General features: G+C 38.4%; 1 protein-coding gene across 1 annotated transcript; it reads left to right on the top strand.

Annotated features, from left to right (window-relative positions):
* The first annotated feature begins 541 nt into the window (after positions 1–541).
* On the top strand, positions 542–23,134 carry LOC134035973 (corticotropin-releasing factor receptor 2). The gene is made up of 12 exons (XM_062480599.1): positions 542–764; positions 847–966; positions 15,057–15,142; positions 15,389–15,495; positions 15,796–15,913; positions 16,096–16,249; positions 19,092–19,152; positions 19,260–19,332; positions 19,514–19,599; positions 19,951–20,086; positions 20,546–20,587; positions 21,167–23,134. Exons 1-12 carry the CDS (start codon positions 644–646, stop codon positions 21,305–21,307), a joined length of 1,245 nt encoding a protein of 414 aa, XP_062336583.1. The 5' UTR covers positions 542–643; the 3' UTR covers positions 21,308–23,134.
* Positions 23,135–24,368: the final 1,234 nt, after the last annotated feature.

The raw sequence follows: 24,368 nt of genomic DNA, 5'->3' as shown, positions 1-24,368 counted from the left end.
AAATGTGTTAAAGCTTAAAAACAATGGTTGGCTCTTTTACCATGACTATGGTCAGGCTACTCATGGTTCATCAGTCAAAAGTTTATATTTTTTCATTTAAAAAACAAACACACTGATAGATTATTTGGGGAGATTAAATGCAGACAAACATATTAGGCTAGTATCGACAGTTCTACAAAACAAGAACAATATTAACATGAATCGTTATTCCTTCCAAACCAATTGACAATCGATAATGACTACACAACTGCATCGTATACACCTTTTGATATCTGCACAACGATGAAGTCTGAGTCAATTGGCATTAAAATGTATACGCATGCACGCGCTTTAAGTCAAGTAATCAAATAAGGCTAATACACACTCTGGATGAAGGCATTGACACTATTTCATCAGAACAGAAATTGTGTCAAGTTGTAAGCGGTTTACGATTGTGACAATACTAGGAGACAGCGTGAATGAGAGTGCGCGTGCACATGGGGTGTTAGAATTTGGCACATCAATTTGGACAGCGAAGTTCTTCAGCGTGGATAGAAACGGGCGCAAAAGTCAGATGTAGCTCGTGCGCCGTCCGCCGTATTCAGAGTCTCTTGGATTTAGCTTCACATTTCAGCATTAACCTAGTTAACATTACAGTTGGAATATGGATGCTACAATTTATCAAATAATCTTCGGGGAGTTTGGTGACCCAAACTGTAGTCTAATGGATGCCTTTCAAGACACCTTTTATGAAAACGCATCGTTCTCCTTAATGAACATCGATGGTACGATTCACGCACTTCAATTGGTAAAATTGGTAATTATATATGTTTGCAGTACCCAATAACTGAACTATTCTATTCAAAGGTTCATATTGCAATGCTACCACCGACGAGATTGGAACATGTTGGCCAAGGAGCAACACCGCGCGGATAGTGGAGAGACCATGCCCGGAGTACATCAATGGGGTGAAGTACAACACCACAAGTAAGATTACCTTTACTTGTTAAGTTTTTTATTGTGCGTTTTTACTCGCTTGTGTTTAAAAAAAATAATTTGATATAGACCTACTGCGCTTCTTTATTATTGCACGCTGACTGAATGTATGGGGGATTACATTTAAATGTAACCAATCTAATATGAACAGCAGCAAATCATTCATGATGCTGTTGCATTTCAGATAGTGGCTGGAATCCAGTGCGTTTTGCAATTACATGAGTGCAAATCATTGTAGTCATCCATACAATGCTGTGCTTTACAATTCAAAAGATATGATCACTAAATTGACTGATTGAAAAGCAATTTGTTCCCATCTCATTTGTTCCCAATCTCATATATGTGCTTCAAATGGTCACCATTTTACCTTAAAATTCTGTCTTTGTACCATACTTCAAATTAATTATTATGTGGCTCAAGCTGGCTCCAGTGCAGACTTGTCAATGAAGCGTGCTCACAATAAAGTAGCCCATGACAAAAGCAACACCTAATGGTTTATAAAGAGAATCACCAAAGTCATTCAATGTTGTAATGTGTTCACACTGGGGACATTAGTCGATGAGTCTTGAGGTATTGATAAGATATTACTTACGCATGAGTAATCAAATAATTCCGTGTTAGAAAAGGAATAAGGGAAGTCGCAGTAGCCCAGTGCCCAGTATGTTATTAGGTAAGACAGATTGTTTGTTTATGGAATCTGACAGGGAAGCCTTATGGTTTTGATAATGGAGACTCATGGCAATACGGGATATGTGTTCCCAACTCACTTGATCCTTGACAAACAAAAAATAAGGCGTTTGTGTGTGTGTGTGTGTGTGTGTGTGTGTGCACGCGCGGGGGGAGAGGTGGGGGGATAAACTGAAGTATGATGGAATTGGAAGCATTTTATTACCCAACTGAAACCTCACATTCTGAAAAACATTGCATTTGTAGTACATACACATAGACATGCAATAGGTCAGGTGTATGATGTCATTGAGTATGATGCCTTGGCCAGAGCCTTGACTGAAATAAACTGACATTCTGCATGGTATGACTGTGAGCACACAAATTGCCTTCATGAAGGTATGCGAACTTCTATGGGGTAGCAGCAGCACTACTAAAAAGCTGATTATCTTAAATGCCTGTGACTCAGTACAAGACATGTTTCTCTGTAGTCTACAGTTCATCACAGGGAAATGTGTGCATGGGATCCCAGGAGGCTTGATTAGACGACTTCCCCCCTCGGCGCTGCAGGTCCAGTTTAAACACGTCTTGTTGCACTGCTGTAAATCCCACTTTTCCAGAGATAAGATTGTTGTCTAATGCTTTGTTCATATTTAGGAGAGCCTGTGTGGGATGTCACACTACAGAAATATAAGCTCAAATAAGCAGTAGGCCTATATACCAGTTCTTTTTGTTCGTTTCCTAATTTTAAGGAATATGAAAACACATATTTCTAATGTATTACCACAATCACAGTGGCTGACAAAATTCACATCGATCCACACACATGTATGTATGTGTGGATCAATGCATATCACAGGTTCAGGTTAAACATTGTTGAAAAGCCTATACAAGGACCATACGATCCATGTTCAAGTCAGCAAACCCAGCATGATGCTACTGCATGGGGTTGCATGGGTCTTGAGACAAGTGAGCTGACATAATGTGCTTGTTCTGACCCGGCAGTGTCATACTGTTGGAGCCTACCTCGACTTTAGCACCATATCTCCCATCCTCTAAGAATAGAGAAATAATTTTTCTAACAAATTAGGAGATATTCCCTCTGTAAAAATATATTTTGTTATCATGAATCTATGAGCCAGAATTTTATTGTCTAGTGCATTACAAGACTTGGCATTAATACATTTAAGCCACATTGTCACTACACTGGACAAAGCTCTTACAGTCCCCCCCGATTTACCAAATATGCTACCAGGAAAAAGATTTTAGAACAAATGTCAGTTAGGCCACCTATTTGATATGCTGTTTCAATTTCGAGTTTACCTCGACTGAACTTTCTAAATCAAAATGGGGCTGCAGATGTATTGGCATCACGTGTGAAATCTTTCATTAACACTTCCTCCTAGCTGACGTGCTTAGCTGACGTCAACATTTCTTTGATGTAAGAACTACATATCAATAAAAAAAATTTACCTACTGCTATAGGTCTACTTCTATTTGTTCTTTATACAGGAAAGATGGTTCAAATTCAGGACACTGTATTGTTGCTAGAATACTGAAGACAAGGCATTCAATGCTGCATATACTTAGACATAGTATTTTGACAAAGCAAAATAGTAACATTTCATTTTTGACCTTGTTGAGTGTTCTAAAAGTCTCCTTAAAGGGAACGTTGGCAGAAATATTGGCAGTTAGCAGTGGCAACAATCTCACCAAAAAATCTGAGGTATCACTCAGCCTCAAAGTCTCTCAGGTAAGGGTCTATAAACTGCCCGTTTCCATTTATTTCTAAATGTATTTAATATTAATGTGTGCCGCAGAGTGGCTCCTAAAGAGGTTTATGCATTTTTAAACTTTATGTCCTTTCCTGTGTGTTCATTCGACTATGGTTCATCTAAAATGCACTTGGCTCCTGTCGGGCAGGAACAGTTGTGGGATGTGATCCAAGGTTCTTGTCTGTCCTCGTCACAGATGTGTCATTCTGTAGCTGTGAAGCCTCTGGGGGACAATATAAACTTGGTTCTATACACTCACAGTATTCACACTTCGATGTCACGGTTTGGGGACCCTTCAGGACAAGACCATGGTCACTTCAGGTCCACATTTGTGCCCTGTGTGCTGCGTCATTTCATGTACCTTCTGATCAGTCACATGTAATCATTGAACTGGTCACCCTTCCTCATGCCCTATGCACCTCTTGATCCATAATTAGTAAAGGTATGTGAGCAATATCACATCATGACCAGTTTGATTGACTGATTTGAGTGGTTGGATCTGAGATTTGTGGCATGTCAGGTTGAGACCGAGGAGAAAAGCTTAAGCAGTATGATGTGGGGATAGAAGTTGTCACTTCAATAATACCAAGGAGAAAGAAATATGAAGTTCTATTGAGGACTGCAGTGCAAGGAAGCCCACATCAATGTGTTAAAGATGCTGTAAAGCAAATTCCATGATTTTCTTCTCAGTACATTATATACGTGTGAAATGAGTTCCTGAAAGTATGTGCAAAGGGCAAAAACTCTGCACTGGAATGTGGAGTTAGACCGTTGAACAGATTCTCTCCCGTTTTCAGCTCAGGTTTTGTATAGGCGGGGCAAAAACCCAACTTATCTACGTCACAGCGACCTATCTACGTCAGATCACAGACGGTTGCATTCTGTTACTCAGCTGGTACGATGAAAAGACAAAGTAATTAACACATAAAACACACACTCAAAGACTGCAGGTAGTCTGTTCTGATATCTGCAATTGATTTAGCTAGTGTTGCTGTTGTTGCTAAATTCAATACATTCGAGGGGGCAGAGCTTCAGCTCCTTCGCGCGACACGCAGAGAAGTCTCAAGCAGAGAGATTTTCTCACGATTTCAAAGCCTAATTGTCAGGGCGTGAGGAGGGGTAGGACCCAAATGCACGAGAGATGCGAGGCATGGTCGAAACAAGGGTTTTAATTCTCAAAAACGGGGAACAGATAGGGCACTCACAGGGACAGGTATTGTAAGGACAAGACAAAGACTGGACACAAAACAGGAACCTAAATACACACCCAAACGACACACAGGTGGACACAATGACGCTAACGAGACAGGTGAAGACAATGACAGGAAAACACTAGGGCAGGACAAAAAACTGAAACTGGGGGGGGCACGGCTGTGGCCGTGACACTAATTTAACATACTTGTCTGTGTTTTTTTTTCATTTGAATTTGGATGGGTAGTTAACAACACATTCTTCTGTGGTGTGATGAACTTAAAACTAATTTTCAATTCCACTTTACAGCATCTTTAACCCTTGTGCTGCCTTCGGGTCACATGACCCAAAGGTTCATAACGAACCATCGTTGTGTTTACCCAATTTTACCCAATACAAAAACAAATAAAAATAATTTTCTTTTAACCTTTGCAATGTGGGGGGTCTGAGACAGCCCAACGGTTAAAAGAAAATGCTTCACTTTGTTTTTGTATGCGGTAAATTTGTCGCAATACGACGGTGGGTCACAATGACTGATGGGTCAGAATGACCCGAAGATAACACAAGGGTTAAATAAAACGTAGATCACAACTAGACGGCTGTATATCTAGATCATAGTTCATAGAAAGTTTGTAAGGGGATTTGCCTGATGAGTCTTGATTGTGCTTTATTAAGTGGGTGTCTATCAGACAAAGCTCACTGTCAGGGTCAGTTACAAACAGCCAATTATAATCAGCCTTTATCAATTGGAGCTACAGTATAATATACTGACCTCTTATCAGAACCATCCAAGGTGGAATTGATATATAATTTCATCCACTTTCATTCATAGATTTGGGTCAAGATTTATGCAGAGAAATTAAAATGGAACTCTGTTCTGTTGTTTTTGAGATATTTGCAGTAACTGAAACTGTGTTTTCAGATTCAACTCACCATCTTGGATTACCCAGAAACATGACATAGATTATAGATAGGCATAGCTCTGATACAGTATATGAAACAAAAGGTGTCATTCTATCCTAAACACATAATGTTTATTACAGATACTGGGGATTCCAACAATACTGTAGGTGTAAAATAGCAACCATTTAAACTATACTGTGACACTTAAACAAAACAACAAGTCACAATGAGATTTTTGTTGAAATTGAGTTGTTGTCACTGGGTGGGTATTTGGAAGACTTGCCTGCTTTGTACTCTGTAAACCACTGTAACGATTTAGTTTTCAGTATTTAACTGTGTTTACCACAAATCAAACATATTTTAATAACCTGTATTTATGCAGGGAGTCCATAAAGAAAATGTTGAATGCAAGTATATGCATGCTTTTTTGTTAATGCATATATTGTTAATGTTCTCATTACGATCTCAAGATATCCCTCATGTGTGACTTGTTGAGTGCCCAATGGTAATAAACAGGTATTATACTGCTATGCTTGGTTACCACTCACAGTGTTATTGCTTAAGCATTATTGCAAGTTTGACTGAGAGATGTTTGGGGTCAGTAGATGAACAGTTCTTCTGAGATCTATAGTCACATACCTGTTTAAAACATATACCTTCTTCTCTTCTTCTTATCTGATATACTGTAGACTGCACTATATACCTACCCTAGAACAATGCAAATACAGCTAAACATCCTTTAAGTGACAAGGCTGTTTAAAGTTTTTCAGTTGTTACCCGCAAACTTATAAAGTATACACATGCAAACAAAGTGAAAATGATCAAAAGGATCAAAGAGCTTCTCCCAGTTCATGATGTCAAAAAGCAACAGCCAAACTGGCGTATGGCAGGAATTTTGTTATGATCAGCAACATGGTGGACATGACCTGTGTTAAAGGTTATAAATGAATCCGTCTGACACAGAGTACTCCCACTACAAGTAAAATCTTGTAAACCTCTAGTTTCCAGGTTCTTAAAGGGTTTAAACATTCTCTACAACTACTATATAAAACACAACAACAGCAGACAACAGCTATCGAATCAATATCTCTCAATAAAATACATTATTACTTTTATCAGGCTCTCACCATCCCTTCCAGATGGTGTGTTGTAAATTGTTGATGTTGTGGCTTTCATTTCCTGTAAAATTGTTGTCCAGATCCATATCATCTCTGCCTGAATTGATGGCCACAAAAAAAAAAAACTATTTCGATGCAGCTTCCCCACTGAATGAAAAAACAGACATAAACAAAATGGGGAAGGGGCCCCAATTGCAATCTAGTCATGGTACCCAAAAGTCTTAGTGAGACCCTTGTTGGCTGATAAATCTTGGTATAGCATGAATTAGCTATGTTAACTACTTGTAAAGAGAGCCTTGGAGAACAAATAGTGTTTACACTTTGAGTCATGTTGACTGGGCATTAAGCAGGTCTGACTTTCAAGGCATGAAAATATACATACTTATGGTTATATATTAATATTACTTTGTACAGAAAGTAATAACGTAACTTAATCACACTACTCTTACTGAACAATAATAATTAATAACTAATATATTATTTTTTTGAGTAACTTCCCCCAACACTGCTCAGGACAACCGATAACAAAGGTCACTAGTGTTTTGTGATCACTGTTGTGGAAAGGATATTTTGTATGTCATTGTGTTCTATTTTTATAGCACGCACTAAAGTAGTCCTATCAAAATGGTGATGTTTATAATGATGTCTACAATGTTTCTGCTTTTAGATGATCATTGTTACATTTACATTTAGTCATTTTAGCAGACGCTCTTATCCAGAGCGACTTACAGTAAGTACAGGGATATTCCCCCCGAGGCAAGTAGGGTGAAGTGCCTTGCCCAAGGACACAACGTCATTTGACGCGGCTGGGAATCGAACCAACAACCTTCTGATTAATAGCCCGATTCCCTAACCGCTCAGCCATCTGACCCATTGTTAAGTAATTTGTATTTGTTCTTTTTTTGTTGGACCCCAGGAAGATTAGCTCGTCCCACTTTGGTGACGGCTAATGGAGATCCTTTGAACAATAAACAATAAACATCAAGCAGCAAATGTAATTATGGAGTAGTTGTTTATCCATCTCAGTTAGCAAGCTGACTGATCCATCTCTGAGTTGACAGACTCATAAATGAGTCAGGTGGAAAGCTGTATAGCAAGCTAAATACATAGCTAGATAGATAGATACTTTAGTCATCTCATTGGGCATTACAGAAGTGTATCAGTGAAGTTAAATTATGCTCAAGTTAAATACAAGTACCTACAGTATTCACAACTGATGAAGTACCAAGCAATTATCTGGTACAGATGAGAGTGTGAATATACATGAATCGAAAGCTTGATGAGAGTACAACACACCAAAGTACAAACTGTGCAAAGACAGTAAAAACACAGTAGGCTATCAACACAGTTAAAGATGTCTGTTAGTGTCCTGAGTGGTACAGCTGAGGTAGAGTAGGTTAAGGTAACCTGAGTGGTACAGCTGAGGTAGAGTAGGTTAAGGTAACCTGAGTGGTACAGCTGAGGTAGAGTAATGGTTAAGGTAACCTGAGTGGTACAGCTGAGGTAGAGTAATGGTTAAGGTAACCTGAGCGCTTTACCTCCAGCACTGCTAGTGTTCCCTGTGAGGCATTATATATTCTAATGGTTGCTGGCAGGAAGGACTTGCTAGTGTCCCTTGCGACACAGTGGGTTGATTGACACGGTAGGTTGATCCGTTTGGCAAATGTATTCTGCTTTTCCACAACCATGTCATGGAGGGGGAGGGAAGCATTGTCCAGCAGCTTGGAAAGTGTCATTGCCTCTGCCATTTCCTCTAGGGTGCCAAGGTTGCCAAGGTCTTCCTGATCAGTTTGTTAATCATGTTGGCATCCACAACCCATACCCAACACATGACAGTGTAGAAGATGGGGGATTCAATATATTTTTTATAGGCTAGATCTACAGTGTTCAGGAACTAGAAGATATTCAAGGACATCTTTTTATGTAACATATTCATGTAGTAGCATGTCTTCAAATACACTGCATGCTTTTTAAAAAAGAATTATGAGGAAGACCAAGCTCACATACATTTTTTCCACTGTATTAACATAGTGGGTTTGCTTTGTGCACATTGTTGTGACACTAAAAAGCTTAACTCTTCAAAGCTACTCTTTTCCCCTAACACTTAGACTTGACACGAGGTAATGTTGTCAAACAGTGAGCTTTAATGTTTCACGGAGCATAACTAAAGCCCCCTCGAGGTATATGAAGCTAGGGTTGGTCGAAATATAAAAATAAATTATATCTCGATATTGTCAAAAATGTTTACGATACTCAATATATATCTCGATATGTTTGCATTTGCATTTAAATAATAAAAAAAAATGATTGTCTTTTGCCTCTATTAGAAAACTGCAACAACAAATTAGATAGAACAGCTATTGTTACAAAGTACAAAATGTGTAATGCAAATTTAAGCAGTTGCCATAACATGGTACTTGCAACTTGACAAAATGGACCTCACATGGAACAATTCATGCAGAGGTCCTTATGTGACAGGACAAAAACAGAGCAAAAGAGAGTGCCTGTGCGAGTGCAAATTTCAGTTTGTGCACCTGCTCTTTGTGAGTCTGTGTGTGTCTGTGTGTGTGTGAAAACAGAGGAGCCAGACGGCGATCTTAAAACACAAGCAACACAACAACCAGCAAAAAAAAGAGATATTCAATTTTTATATTCGCTATTCACGATATTTTCAAATTTTACATCGTCGTCTAAATTATTGCGATATTACCGCTAATATTCAATATATTGCCCAGCCTTATATGAAGCTGAGGACTGTATGCAATACAGTAGGGTTTTAGATGGCCTTGGTATTCTCCAGATGCCAATTTGCAGTCAGTCCACATGTATCAGAAAGAAGAAGTTATATATATATTTTTTCATTTTGAAGTGTCTACTGTGTTTTTAAATGTCATTTAAAGTCAGAACAAATGAAAAATAATATGATCATCTTTGTAAAGCTGAGGGGTGACTTATACTTCCTGAATCTTCATCAATGGAAGTATAATCTTTATCAATGCTATGCACGCTTTATTCAGACACACACACACACAACACAACAATCAGACACACTTCCACAAGGAAGCATTTAATTTTTATGACACCACCACTAGCCCAGTGTTCACGAGAGGAAAGTAGGTCATTTGTGAGGTGTGCTTTCTTACTCCTTACTCCTCAAAGAAATTGTTCTTCTCGTTCTAAATGTTATGGCTTAGTGTCACTGGGTGAATTTTATTGTAGATTCACACTGACAGAGCAAACAATGTTATACTACACTCATTCAGTTTTTGAAGCCAAGATTAGAATTTATACTTAAGTCTACTGTTTTTGCTTGGAGGAATCTAAATGAGTTTCCTTTTCTGGAAATGTGTCCGCGTGATTGTGTTGCATCAAAATCTGACCTTTAGAATTGGACCAAAAGTCTTGTTAATAGTCCCACCTGAGAAGGAGAAGCTGGCTTCACATGGTTCTCATTCACTGCCCCAATTGACAATCTGTCACAAGGGAGTTATGTTCGTGGCTAGGGGATTGGCAGGTTCACTCTGGATAACAACCCCAATTTTCCCCATCATCTGAATCCATACCCTTTTCAGTGCATTCACCAATATAGTAATGGAATCAAGTAAATATCTGCATGTTGTGCAGTTTATGTTTAAGCAAAGTTACGTAATTAGCCTGTGATGACCCTGCAATGCTTATCTATTTAGCGTAATCACTCAAAGACCTGAATGACAACAAAATGGCGTAATGGTGTTGTCCAGGCTACCACAGTGGTCTTGTCACGTTTTACACTAATCAAAGCAGAATGAGCAGCATCTCTTATTCATTCACTCTCTTACGTGAAACAACATGCCCAGATGTAAACTATGTAGCTGGAATCTCAGGCTGGTGAGGGAGTTGCATTCATTTGTCAATTCTAATTCGACAACAGATGTTAACAGTAGTTTCCCTCCATTGGATACTATTTGCTCTTCATAAAGTGCTGGATTATGTTTATTATTATAATGCATGATGACATTGTAAATAGCACCCACTCCTCTACAATACATTTAAGTCTTTAACTTAAACTGGGCTAATTAGAAAATGTCTAGCAGATGTGTTGTATTAATACCCTCATTGTTTTTATCCACGCATGCATTCCTAAATCCTCCCATCCCTAACCAAGATAGAATTTATATGATGATATCTATTTAATTTACCCTTTATTTACCCATAAAATAATTTTATGATTATTTTCCACTCATTAAGTAATTTGTCTCTCAGGAACTGCTGCCAGGCATAGTGAATGTGACTGTCTGTGTTGCAGTCATTGAGGCATGTATCATTTCTACCATGTCCCATGTCACATCTATCTAGGTTAGGATGATGACTTATCCTCTTTTCTGCCTAAATAAAAGTGAGGAAACCTTAGTAGATAAGCCTGCGGCCATCTACTCAAAGCCAGTGAAAACCAGTCAAATATGTTTTCATTGCAATCCAGTAGTGGAATTCCAGGAACATAAAGTAGTCAAATAGTAGTAAGAAAACCAGAGGACTCTTGGTCAGATTGCATTTATGGTCAGTTATGATGGCTGGGTCTTTGACAAGGTGGCTAGAGGTCACTACATTAGCAGTCTAGTAGTAGACTGCGGGACAGTCCCTGCTTTCTGCTCAGTTTGTTCCAGATCTGCCTGACCTGAGTCATTGCCTAAGGATGGGCAACCTGCCAAGCAGGGAGGTGAGTGGGAACTACTCCACACTAAAGTGACAGTGGGAAAAATATGCGCAATGCTATGCTGCGCACTGCATTAGCATTAACAAATGCATTCCACTCTATTGCTATAGATATTTCATCTTAACATGAAGTAATTCCATCAAATGCTTTTTGAAAATGTACATAATTTGATGTATACTGTACGTGTTTAACTGTTGGAATCGGATATGATCCTGTGATCCTATACTGATATTTGACAGCTACTGTCCTGATAATCTCTCTAATGCAACAACAGATCAATACCTGCCGGGACCAGGTATTTAACTTGCAAAATTCACTCATTTTTGGCACAGTTCCAAAAAGGCAAATGCTGTTTGTGTTCTGCTCAGTGAATTAACAAAAGGCATACGCTTTTGGGACCTCAACCATGCCCAGACAGCCATGTCACATACAAGCTGAAATATCTGCCATTTTCTAAACTGTACTATTTGTCCCACTGGATATTCCTTCTGACAAACATTTTGTGCTATACCCATTTTACATTAAATAGTAGGTAGAGTGCAAGTCTGCCTGCAAGATATGTATATCCACATGACGTAACTTGTATGTACATTTCTAGGCTTTTATCCCAACAATGTTCCCATTGTAGATTGAGTGAATCCATTGCAGATGTCTCTGTAGCAAAGTGTGCTAAAACACTTCAAGGGAAATGTACTCTGGAAGTCAAAAATAGGATTTCAGTAAAGTTAGATTTCAGTCTCCTGCATAATGTTGTAATAATTGGATTGACAATCCAGTCAATTTCACTTCCGAATCATTTGGTTCTTCACTCAGCTGTACAGTTTCATAATATATTTGGCACCTTCAGTGAAATGTCTGGAACTCTAAGCTATTTTGAGCTATGGCAGAACTGTAAGGTTTGATGTTGCCTCTGCAGCGTTGACAGGACTGAGGTATCAGTGATGAATGTATAGTGATCTGGACCTCTGGCAGTCTGTATCAGATTCTGCTGGGATGGAATCACTATCTTTCGTAAAACTTTGCTTGTCACTATCCAGTTATTATGTAAACATAAAAATAATTTGAAAGAATATGACACACATGTAAAAAATATATTGGTTTGCTTGTTCTGAAGATTTATTTTTAAAGATAATACAGACTGCAATGAATTGCTTTGTTGGAAATTTCGAAAAATGCTTTATTAAAGTTTGGTCCCTGATATGTGTAACAGACGTGGCCATGCTCCGTCAGAGGTATACGGGCCAATGTTCTCCACTCGCTGGGCTCGAACACGCCACCTCTGACCTGCCAAGCGCGACCACTACCAGCTATGCCAACAAAAAGCTAGCTCTTCGTTGACGTGGGTGGCCTTTTATATACTTGAGGAGTGAGTTATACCGATTCACACCGGTTACATTTGCAAAAAACAAACTCTTAGTTTTCATGTCTGTATTTTTATTATTTATTTTTTACTTTAAAGAACTTCTTCTTTGACATTACAGTGAGTATGCTGCCAAAGGAACATCAAAGAAGCCATTGACAGATTACATTTGTGTCATCCTGTACTGGAAGCATTTCCTTTTTCAAATGCAGAGAATGCAGATTGACCCTCTTGACTCTTGGCTTTTAGATTCAGACAAACTTCTTCTTACCCTCACTTAGCCTCTGATGTCTACGTGTGGAACACCATCACAGTGACAGCAATGCCCTGATTTCTTCTGTTTCTACAAAGAAATGCCTTGCTGTTGAGATGTGAGGTATCCACTGTACAATAATATTCCCTAGTTTTGTCTGTCTTCCAGGTCATAACATTCTATTTGAAATGTCTGGAAAGCAAGACAGGTTCAGGTGTGTGACTTTTATGTGATATCCCTCAAGCCTTTCATCTGTGTTACTGAAGCCTGGCAGAGTGTCTACATCTAGGACTTCAATTCAAAGGTGAACTGTTCTATGCAGAGAACTTTGTTGGGAGCCATTTTAGACTTCTATGCTGTACAATGTTTTATAATACGGGTGGTTGAAATCAAGCATTCTGATTGGTTGAGAGTGAATCTGCTGTACAATGTTATAGGTTGCATGAAGGGAACTGTGTGATAGGGTCTGGTGAAATGTTTTTTTCTTTTTTTTTCTTGTGTATTATGAAAGTTAAAGTGTTGAAGTCACTCGATATAATAAACAACATGTTTAGGATCACTAGCTAAACTTCCAGTTGAGTTGTGGGTGCATGATGCGGGGGGTATTTGATTTGTATCACGGCGCACACGGTTTTCCCTACTTATAGCACAGACAGGGGTCAAACGGCGTTTTCCAGTGTAAACGCCTTGTGAGAGTCTTGCTAATCAAGCCAGCAGTAATCATCTTTTTCTCTCATTTCCTGAAGCATACAGTCTTAAGTCCAAGGAGGTGGAGTATCATCACCCTTTCAGCATTTTACTATACAATTTAAGTAACTTTGGAAATCAATTTCTCTCACCCTAAACTCACAGCATCTACCACCATGGCATGATTCAAGCAAAAATAAATGGATATGTGAATGAAGTGGCTTTATCATGCGTAAACACAGATGGTTAGTCAGAAATGTGAACTCTTTCCCTGCACCAGTGCTTCATGTTAGTGCTGCCTCGATGGTGTAGCTCACAAGCACAAGCCTCAAAACCTGCTCCCTATCCTTTCGATTTACCAAACATGAGTAAGAATTGGCCTGGCTACAGTATTCTAGTTACATTTGTTATGCCCATTTAAAGTAAAACTGTGGTATCAAAGCGTCCTCTAAAACACTGACATATCCATGTTTTACTTGGTCAACTGTCATGAGCCTAAGCGTAGAGGATGACTCTGATGGGGGACTTAAAAGTAATCCAATCCTCCCAAAACCAGTAGACAACAGAATGTATTCTGCAGGTCTCTGAGCCGTGCTAAACGTATTAGCATCCCTACATGACTTGTCTAGAGCTTTTGTTTTGCAGAAGCTGTATTAAAGGCCTCTGGCAGCTGATCAATGAACTTTTTCAGGCGGTTTGGAAGCAGCAGGTCAAACAAGCTATCTCTGTGTGCTCTTTAATGTCATTGATTGCTTAACCTCTTCTCCAGGGGACACAATGTTTTGCTCATTCAAGTGAGCAGCAATGTCTGCACTCAGACAAAATGGTTTTCATACAAAGACAGGACTACAGAAGAAAGAAAATAGTTGGGGAAACTGGGTTACTGTCTGTCTAACAGATGGGTGTTAAATTTGAAATTCACTATTATGAAGTATACGGTACCAGAAGAAGCTATGAAACTTCCAAATCCTTCTTTTGGAAATGGACCTAATGAAATACAGAAATAAAGAGGATTCCCCCCAAAAATCTAATTAAAACAGTTCTAAGTGGCGCCACCAAAATAATAGATAAGAGGGAACCATAAATGTAAAAGTGGGTAAAACTTTAAGAATTCTGTCAGAAGTCAATAGTTGCATGAGGTTTTTAAATATATGCAAATAAACTGGAGGAATAAGAGGCTTTGCAAATCCCCTCTATGAATGTGTATTTTCCTTCCGCAAGGGTCTAAAGTGACAGAGATAGGATAAACTGGTAAACTTTGCTCTGAAGGGGCAACAAAACTATTGTGAGTAAGACTAGGAAAACAAAGAAGCTGAAATTTAAGCTAAATTTACTCTAAGTAGACCTTACTGAAGACAACTGTAATGGACACATTTTAAGTAAAGTAACTAGCCTTTGCTGTTTTATACCTATCTTTTTTTACACCCGTTTGCAGGAAATGCCTACAGAGAATGCATGGATAATGGGACATGGGCACTGAAGAGCAATTACTCCAGTTGTGAACCCATTCTGGAGGAGAAGGTTTGTATGATTGCGCACTTTAAAAAAGTATCTGTCCACATAGGAGTAAAGCTTTTTAGCCTAACACTCACCACAACATATCCTTTGTAGATGTTATGGCACATCTACAACTATGCTACTGTAATATGAAAACGTTTTACTATGTACAATAGTACCACAAATTGTCGTGCTTGTCAGAGTTTTTCTGTCCAGTTTGAAAATAAGTTTGTGATTGCTGTTATAATGTTCAATGATCTTACTTTTCAGAGAAAATATCCAATGCATTATAAGATCGCTCTAATCATCAACTACTTAGGTCATTGCATTTCTGTGGGGGCTCTTGTTGTGGCCTTCATTCTCTTCTTATGCTTAAGGCAAGTACAAAAATAGTTCCCTCATAAATCCAACTTCAGTATGGACTGCTTACAAAAGAGTGACTGAAATGTATGCAAGTTGCATGCTATCATTGCCTTTTTTTCTCAAATTATATTTAAGTTAGATAAACTAGACAAACATCGCCTGACAGCTAAAATTAATGCTTTACAGTAAAAGTGAAATATACACAGAATTTGGATGGAAGTTTAGTTGAGTAGATTATATTTTATTTTGCATTTACTTTGTGAAATTAAAGTGATGCTAAAAATGGCTGTTTTTTGCTTCTAAATCACTTCTAGGAGCATAAGATGCCTTCGAAACATAATCCACTGGAACTTGATAACCACCTTCATTTTAAGGAACGTTATGTGGTTTTTGCTTCAGTTGATTGACCACAATATTCATGAGAGCAATGAGGTAACCTTAGTTACGTAATGGGTGTAATGCACGCATACGCCAACATGTTATGGCCTGTGTTGTTGACATATCCAAACCTCATTCATCAGCTTGTTAGCATATAAACAATTGTTTTATACTAACATTCATGTTTCTCTTTACCTCCCCCCCACCCACACCCCCTCCCTCTAATATTTTTACAGCCCTGGTGTCGCCTTATTACTACAATCTATAATTACTTTGTGGTGACCAATTTCTTCTGGATGTTTGTTGAAGGATGCTACCTTCACACAGCCATTGTCATGACTTACTCCACAGACAAGCTCAGAAAATGGGTCTTCCTTTTCATTGGATGGTGTGAGTGCTAACATTTGTTAATTATTGTAATAGCCGACCTAATACATTTAATATAGGCCTTTTCAGACAGACCGTGATTTGAGCTGCGATTGCTGCTGGGTTCAGCCCACAACTGACTAGGTGTTCGGCGAAGTAAAATACCTGAAAAAAGTATATGCCGGAATTCATCACAGCGTGCAGCACCCCAACTTCAAACTAGAACTCGATGCAGCAACCCACTGGAAAGAATGGATTTCAGAGCGTGGTGCCATTGTCGCATTGTGTCTGAGAGGGTCAAAACACATACTGTACATCTTGACCCCAACTAAACAATAAGAACTAACAGGCCAGTCTTAAGTAAATATATTTTACACATTTCTTAATATCCCTGTTCTCATATTAAGTAATAATAACAGCAAATTGTGTAACTATCATTTAAATGATTTACATAAAAGTAAACAGTAATTGATTTTGTTGGCAGTAATGAATTGAATAAATTGTTAGTAGGATCTTCCATATTCATGGGTTTAAAAAAATGCAAGATTTGACATACAACATAATGGAGTCAGTTGCAAAATTATGAAGCACATTAATCAGGAAAATGGACAGTGAACTGCAAGTTCCCCGACTCAATTATTTATTTATTTTTTGCTAAAATTAATTCCCATGTCCCGCAGCATTCAGGTTTTCACTAAGAAAATGTAAATTAAACACAAACTAAAGCTATGTGACTATACCTTGGGATTTCCTTCTCACAACCTTTCAATGATAGCCCCTTCCTCCTTATGAACTCAATGAGGCTGTTTGGACATGAAGGCAATTAGTCTGTTGTTAATGTGATGGTTGTGTTGAAGAGGGAAAACCCCTCCTACCCCTCTCCTTCTCACCTATGGTTATATACTGCATTGCCCGACATGCTTGAGTGACTGTGTAATTCCATAGAGCAGCTTTTCAGTTTCTTCAATGCACATTACTAAGATTAAACCGGTGGACTTTTTACAAATTGAATGGCCTTGGACTGTAGGTTATACAAGAGTTCTGCCTTCTGATTCAATTAGTGTCCGGTATGTTCAGTTGTAGATGGCCTGACTCTTCACCATATTAATTATCCATACCCACCCTGAGTCGAAGTATTGAAGTAGTGAAAGCATATTATAGTCAAAATAGTCTATCACTTTCAGTCAGAAGCTAGAATGGCTCTTTGCTTTCATCGTTTTCCTTAGTCATTGCTGAGCTATTTTACCAATTTATTTATGTAACCTGGAGCTCACTGGAAAAAACCTGAAACACTTTATATACAGGTTATGTGATAGTGATCTGTTCTTTGACAGAAGAAATCAAGAACATGTTACATTTACCAGACGCTCTTATCCAGAGCGACTTACAGTAAGTACAGTGACATTCCCCCCGAGGCAAGTAGGGTGAAGTGTCTTGCCCAAGGACACAACGTCATTTTGCACAGCCGTGAATCGAACCAACAACCTTCGGATTAATAGCCCGACTCCCTAACCGCTCAGCCATCTGACCCCGTTTATGTTTCTGTTGATAAAAAATGTCTTATGTGGTAATCTACAGAGGTCGTACAGTATGATTGCATTTCAGCAACAATCCTGACCCATATTTAAACATTCTCCTGCAGAGGTGTAGATAGTTCTTCAGATTTTTGGCTGATGGGCTGTGAGGACCTCATGGTTGTTTGACCTTGTCAGATATTAATTTATAACAAGGAATTTACCTAGAGAGAAAATTAGGAAATGATGAGCCACTTTATATTATATTTAGTCATTTAGCAGACGGTATAGCCATATACCGACACTTTATATTATATTTAGTCATTTAGCAGACGATCTTATCCAGAGCGACTTACAGTAAGTACAGGGACATTCCCACGAGGCAAGTAGGGTGAAGTTCCTTGCCCAAGGACACAACGTCAGTTGGCACAGCCGGGAATCGAACTCGCAACCTTCGGATTACTAGCCCGATTCCCTCACCGCTCAGCCACCTGACTCCCCACTTTACAACAACAGCAGTTGATTTGTTTACTTTGGGAATAAACAACAGGATTCTTCAGACTTTCTCGTGAAATTTTCTCATTTTGTAGTGTGTAGTGTTTTCAGTATGGTAATTGCTTATGTATGGGCAATATGTTATGGCTATACTGTGGATTTCAACACACAATACACAAGTGCAATACAACCGAGAACCTCTCCAATAGGTTCACTTCACCTCATAATGAGAGTAATTTAATCAGTTCCTTTCCTCAGATTAGTCCTAAGAGACTACTAATTACCATCCATTAGGACTGGAAGGAAGTGGAGCAGTTTAAATCTGTCCAACACCAGGGACCAGAACATGACTCCTACAGCCAGATCAAAGAAGAACTGAACCACATTTGATTTCATGCGTTTACTATCTGCAATGACTCATACATTTGGTGACTGAATGTTAATTGAGAGCACATCCCTTTAGAAAGATGCTAATATTTAGACTGGGCCTTTGTTTTTCAAAGTGAGGCCCAGCTACATGTATAATTGGTTTGAAGAGATTGAGGCTCTGGTCTTGTTGCTCCTAGACAATCCACAGCTTTTGTCGTGTCCTTGAGCAATTCACTCAACCCAAACTCTGTTGCAGCTCCAGTGGTTATGCACGTATTCTCTCCGCCTGTTACGTTCCCTCTGAAGTTTTTTGCTCAAACAATTTAAAAAATGGCTTTGACAAAATGGCCTTGCTAAATAAGTATTTAAAAACCAAAGTCATTTTTGTTTAAATCCGCATGGAAAATGAGTAAGTACAGAATTGTCACCAACTAATCTCAGTTACATAACACCACTGTGTATGACTGGCTCTTCTTTTTCTCTGGCAGGTATTCCGTGTCCTATAATTGTAGCTTGGGCCATTGGGAAGCTGTACAATGAAAATGAACAGTAAGTTAACTGTTTCGAGTCTGACATAAAAACTAGGAACTATTGTCATATTTTTAACCAGAGAATTAAGAAAAAAAGTAAACTACTGTACTGATGAATTTCAACAGATGCTGGTTTGGGAAAGAACCTGGAAAGTATATTGACTACATCTATCAAGGACCAGTTATCCTTGTCCTTCTGGTAGGAAGCTGATGAAAACACAGCTCTACATTTCCTTCGTTTATACTGTGCAGCAATTGATTCACCTTCCCCCATGAATTGAAACATTTCCTATATGACATTACCCAAACATGCCTTATTCTGGTAAAATATACCTTTATGAGGCATACATTTTAGCTCTTCTGTCTGCATCCTTTACTAGATAAACTTCGTTTTCCTCTTCAACATAGTAAGAATACTTATGACCAAATTAAGAGCGTCCACCACATCAGAAACAATACAGTACAGGTGAGTATCCCCTGATGACCATGTTGTGAGCCATTCTAGTTTCCCATCGATGAAAGTAGTTCATAATAACATTAATTCAGTGTCAGCTCTGTCAATAAATACATTATGAACAAGTACTGTCCTTATTAAGGGGGTCAAATGTGAGCCTTATGAAACTCTCTGGACTCGAGCTCAAATGTTCCACAGACCTATGGAAAATCTTGTTATCACTCTCTAAAAGGTTTCAAATTTGAACTTTTCTAGTCTTTTCAGTGCGACGTAGAAAAACGTAACCTTTGATGTACTTCATATTGTTGTTTAACAACTGAACTTGAAGTGTTGTGAAATGGTGTGTTCCTTTCCTCCTCCCAGGAAAGCGGTGAAAGCGACCCTAGTGTTGCTGCCTCTGCTGGGGATAACCTACATGCTCTTCTTTGTGAATCCTGGGGAGGATGACATTTCACAAATAGTTTTTATTTATTTCAATTCCTTTCTACAGTCGTTTCAGGTAAGATCATACCTTCACCCGGTTATTGACTTGTCTTCCATTGAGAATAAAATCAAATAGAGTGATTATTTGTTGTTGGATGTGCTGTACCATCTGGCTCGACCCTTTGTTTTTCCTCTGCATGGAGGAGGGTACAGGTTTAGTCAGTCTGGCCTTGACTGCTTCATTGTTCATCACATGCTGCACAGTAGACATGTAGGCGTGTGGTCTGCTCACTGGGCATCACATTCTGCATCCCTTCTGAATTCTGGGACTGAGTAGGTGGATAACCCCAATTCCTTTAGTATGACAGCAGTGATATGTTATCAGCTCAGAGAGGAAAGTATATTAATATGTTGGTTAAATCTCAACATCTGTCTTGCAGTCTTCCATGGTATTAACCTGATAGGGATACGGTATGGAAACGGTTCATTTTACACAGTGCGTTCTCTAAACAGTTGTCTGTCTGTTCTTTTACAGGGTTTTTTTGTTTCAGTGTTTTATTGCTTTCTGAATGGGGAGGTGAGTCCAAAACAGTTTTACTGTTATGTTTGTTAATTATGCAGATCTAAACAACATTAGACAATCATCCAAAAAAACTGGTAACAAACAAAACGACTGTATTTCTAGACAGGTAATTTTTATGTGAATGTGACATACGACATATGACTTTTGAATCGAGAACACTTGTGATTTATGAGCAGTTTCATAGGGAGGGATAAGCTACTGACTGTAACTGTATGGCTTGTGATTTACCCTTCCCAATTAAGGGTGTTGAATGTGATAGAAAGGCTTTGGATTTCAGCCTGTTCAATGAAAATAATGTCAGCATGTTCAAGCCAAACTGTTTGAAATCTGTACATGCCACAAGAAGAGTTATGAGTCGGTCTGTAATTATGACAAAATAATCATCTCCCTTGCTGCTTTCTCATAAAACTAGAGCAGCCTTTTTCACTATTGTAAAATGCAGTTTACAGCAAAACGTTATACCCCTATATTCGGTTATGTCTTCAGAATATCAGTCATTACAAATGATATCACAAGAGAAACCCTAATCTAAATGCTACATGTTTTTTTGCGATCTAATCTCTTCTCCTCTAGGTGCGATCTGCGGCCAGGAAAAGATGGCATCGTTGGCAGGACAACCATGCCCTCCGAGTGCGAGTGGCACGGGCCATGTCCATCCCCACTTCTCCTACAAGGATCAGTTTCCACAGCATCAAGCAGACCACTGCTGTGTGATCTTGGGAGTCGCCCAATAACCTCAAGAAGGATCCCCAAATCCCCTGTCATCTGACAGGACCAGAGAAACCATTCTACACCAGAGAACCATTCTATAAACATCTATTCATTTATGGACAAACTGCATACAGAGATAGATCGCTTGGAGGAAGATAAGACCCTTGTCTGCGACAAGTCAGGAGAATACAGTTCCATTTGTAAGACCAAACCTTCATTTAAACTGAATTGAGAAACAAGACACAAGTATTTACTGACAGTGTGATTGAAATGTTTTTTTCATGTTTCAATGTATCAGGTTGTGCTTTTGTAGTTAAATGCATCTGAACTTTACATGTCCACCATGAGATAGTAGAAGCAATAGAGACCATTCATTTTATGCTTCAGTTCAGTTTGATGCCTCCAGGATGAGACTAAAATTTTCCAGAACTAGTATTGCTCCTCGTAATTGCATTCCATGAGTGTTGTGAACTAAAAATACTAATTTTAGAATTTGTTTTGCAGCATCTGAAATGATATAGGCCTAGTGTGTTTTGACAAGGCTGCTACATTTGTTCAATGACAATGTCACCCCATGAGTCCTCCAACTGTGGGGATGTTTTCAGTTACTTTTGGTTGAAACACCAAGCTCTGATGTTTATCTTCATTATATGTACTGTACTTGTGTCTTTCCATGTGAACTCCAGAAGGTTGTATTCTGTGGATGAGAAGCCACAAATCAAAGTTGTTTTGAAAGTGGTTTCATTTCTCATTTGATCTTATGTTGTATGCAAATGTAGTGATAGAACTGTGATTCCAAAACATTTCACCAAACATTTCACAGTTTGGTGTTATTGTCTGAGTGAGAACATAGATCAGTGAGTATGTTTACATGCACAATAATAATCAGATATTAAAGTAATTATGGCCAGGAGTAATAATATAGTCGGGAAACACCTTTTGCTGCTCACTTTATATAATCAGACAAAAGATTATTATTGGGGTAAGAACACTATTGATTCATGTTATTAATCCCAGTAATATAATTATCATGTGCATATTAACATACTCAGAACTGAATAGATCCAAAGCAGTTAAAGCCAAGACCAAGTTACAACTGATCTAGATTCAATCTGTCAGTCCTTAACTCTTGTGGATACTGGTGTTGTGCCCTTAATCAGCATCAGTACTATGTGGGTTGTACAGGAGGCAAGTGCTAGATGATGGTGAGCTCTATTTGGCTTCCTTAATGCTTGCCTGGCCAGGTCAACATGCCAAGCACAGCTGGTAACGACAGCTACAAGCCTGGGTGTTCTCCCCCTCCTGACCCACTTCAGGGCAGTGTTAAGATCCAGCCATTTAAACAAACAGGGCTGTTCTGAAAACAATATCTAACTTTGAGAATTAGTAGGACACGCCTTTCAGCCTTTCTTTGACTACAAATTCCAGAGAGATTGGTAGAAGACACTCCACAGGAAGAAACTGTGTTCATCCATATAATTGGACCTTTCAAATGTGCTGAATTTTTTAAGAGATTTATAATTTACTCTTGACCTATACATCTGACAAAATACTAACTTGGAATGTGTATTAATGATATAATGTTGCACAGTAATTAGATACAGATTCAACCAATTCAAGTATGAATGATCCTTGGAACTTTATCACATGCACAATTGTGCCCAAGTGGATTTCAGTTATAGGTGTTTAATAATTAACTGCACCTGGTGATTTGTAACTGACAAACTCGACACCAAATGTTTCTGTTATCATTTGTAACAGTAAAATTATATGGTATTATCAATTGTCTTGACAGAGGATATTAAAGGTATCAGTATTTTTGCCATCTTTGCTACGTCAGTGATCCTGAGTTTTTTAGAAGGTGCCACCACTTTGAATGTTATTACTGTAGGTCCAGATTTTGAAAACTAGAAAGGAGACAACTCTTTTAAAGACAGTGCTAGAACATGTATACAATTACAGCATCTGTAAATAAGCATTACTGTAAAGTCTACAGTAATTGGCAAATGTATTTTATATTTTATCTGACATTATTGATGTATTTGAGCTCTTTATACTTCGGTTAGAATAAAGTATTTCATGGAGAACTGTGTGTTCAGGTAAAGGCAGAAGACCACCCAAAGCAATTTCAGGCATATGTATGTATATATTTAAAAGTCTTTAAACAATTTTTACATAATAATTTCTTGTGCATCTTAAGAATTGCATTTCTACTCTTAATGGTGCGTATCTCAAACCTCAACATAAAAATCCATCGACCTTGTCACAAAGATTCATTATATTAAAATGTATAGTAAAAGCTACTGACCCATCTGTTTAAATTCACCAAAGAACTGAGACATGTTTACTTGTAAGTTTTCCTGTTGCCACTGAACTTTACTGACCAAATCATTGTTTCCTTATTTGTATGCATTCCTCATCTGAAATGTAAGTTGTGAAGTTTGCAGTGTTTGATTTAAAATGTATTTACAGTATGTACATATGTTTTTTGCTGTTTAAATTGTTTGGCTATGTGTTGAACCACCCATATTGCCTTATAAACGTTTTTGTGGACAGAGGAAGGCTTCAAGTCTTCTGTAAATGGTGTACTTATTATGTGATTGGCTACAATCTATCTTCAGATTTCCAATAAATATTTTATTGATTTGTGAGACAGAGAATCTCAAAGAGAGCCCAATAATGATCTTCAATAATCCGTTACTGAATGTATAATGGATTAGACTAATATTATTAGTGTGTGATAGATCATAAGAACTCATGATTTAGGGGTTTGAGAACATTTTTCTGTTTTTCAGCAGTAGTCATAGATAGACAGGCTGAAATTGCTAAATCAGATGGTCTTTTTTATGATAAAGTCCTAAGCAGCGGCATGCTTTACTCCTAGATTGAGAGTCATTGTATCTTAATATGGCGTAAAGGAAGAGTGCCTGCCAGTTTATGTAATATGCATGTGGATTTGCTTCTCTACAACTTAGTAGTTGAACGTGAAGTGGAGCAGAAAATACTGTCCAAGCTAAGACCCCTCAGTCCTTGTAGGAGTTATACATACCCTAACAATTAGCTG

The sequence above is a fragment of the Osmerus eperlanus genome, chromosome 16 (assembly GCF_963692335.1).
Source record: "Osmerus eperlanus chromosome 16, fOsmEpe2.1, whole genome shotgun sequence".
In the NCBI taxonomy this organism is placed as follows: Eukaryota; Metazoa; Chordata; class Actinopteri; order Osmeriformes; family Osmeridae; genus Osmerus; species Osmerus eperlanus.
Note: the sequence above shows the minus strand (reverse complement) of the source record. Positions and strands in the feature narration are given on the sequence as shown.

What these genes read in the sequence shown, in the direction of transcription:
- LOC134035973 (XM_062480599.1), top strand. Translation starts at nt 644, where the DNA reads ATGGATGCTACAATTTATCAAATAATCTTCGGGGAGTTTGGTGACCCA. An exon ending in ATATTCATGAGAGCAATGAG is followed by an intron (nt 15,914 to 16,095) that starts GTAACCTTAGTT and finishes ATATTTTTACAG; the next exon opens with CCCTGGTGTCGCCTTATTAC. An exon ending in CAGTTATCCTTGTCCTTCTG is followed by an intron (nt 19,333 to 19,513) that starts GTAGGAAGCTGA and finishes ATCCTTTACTAG; the next exon opens with ATAAACTTCGTTTTCCTCTT.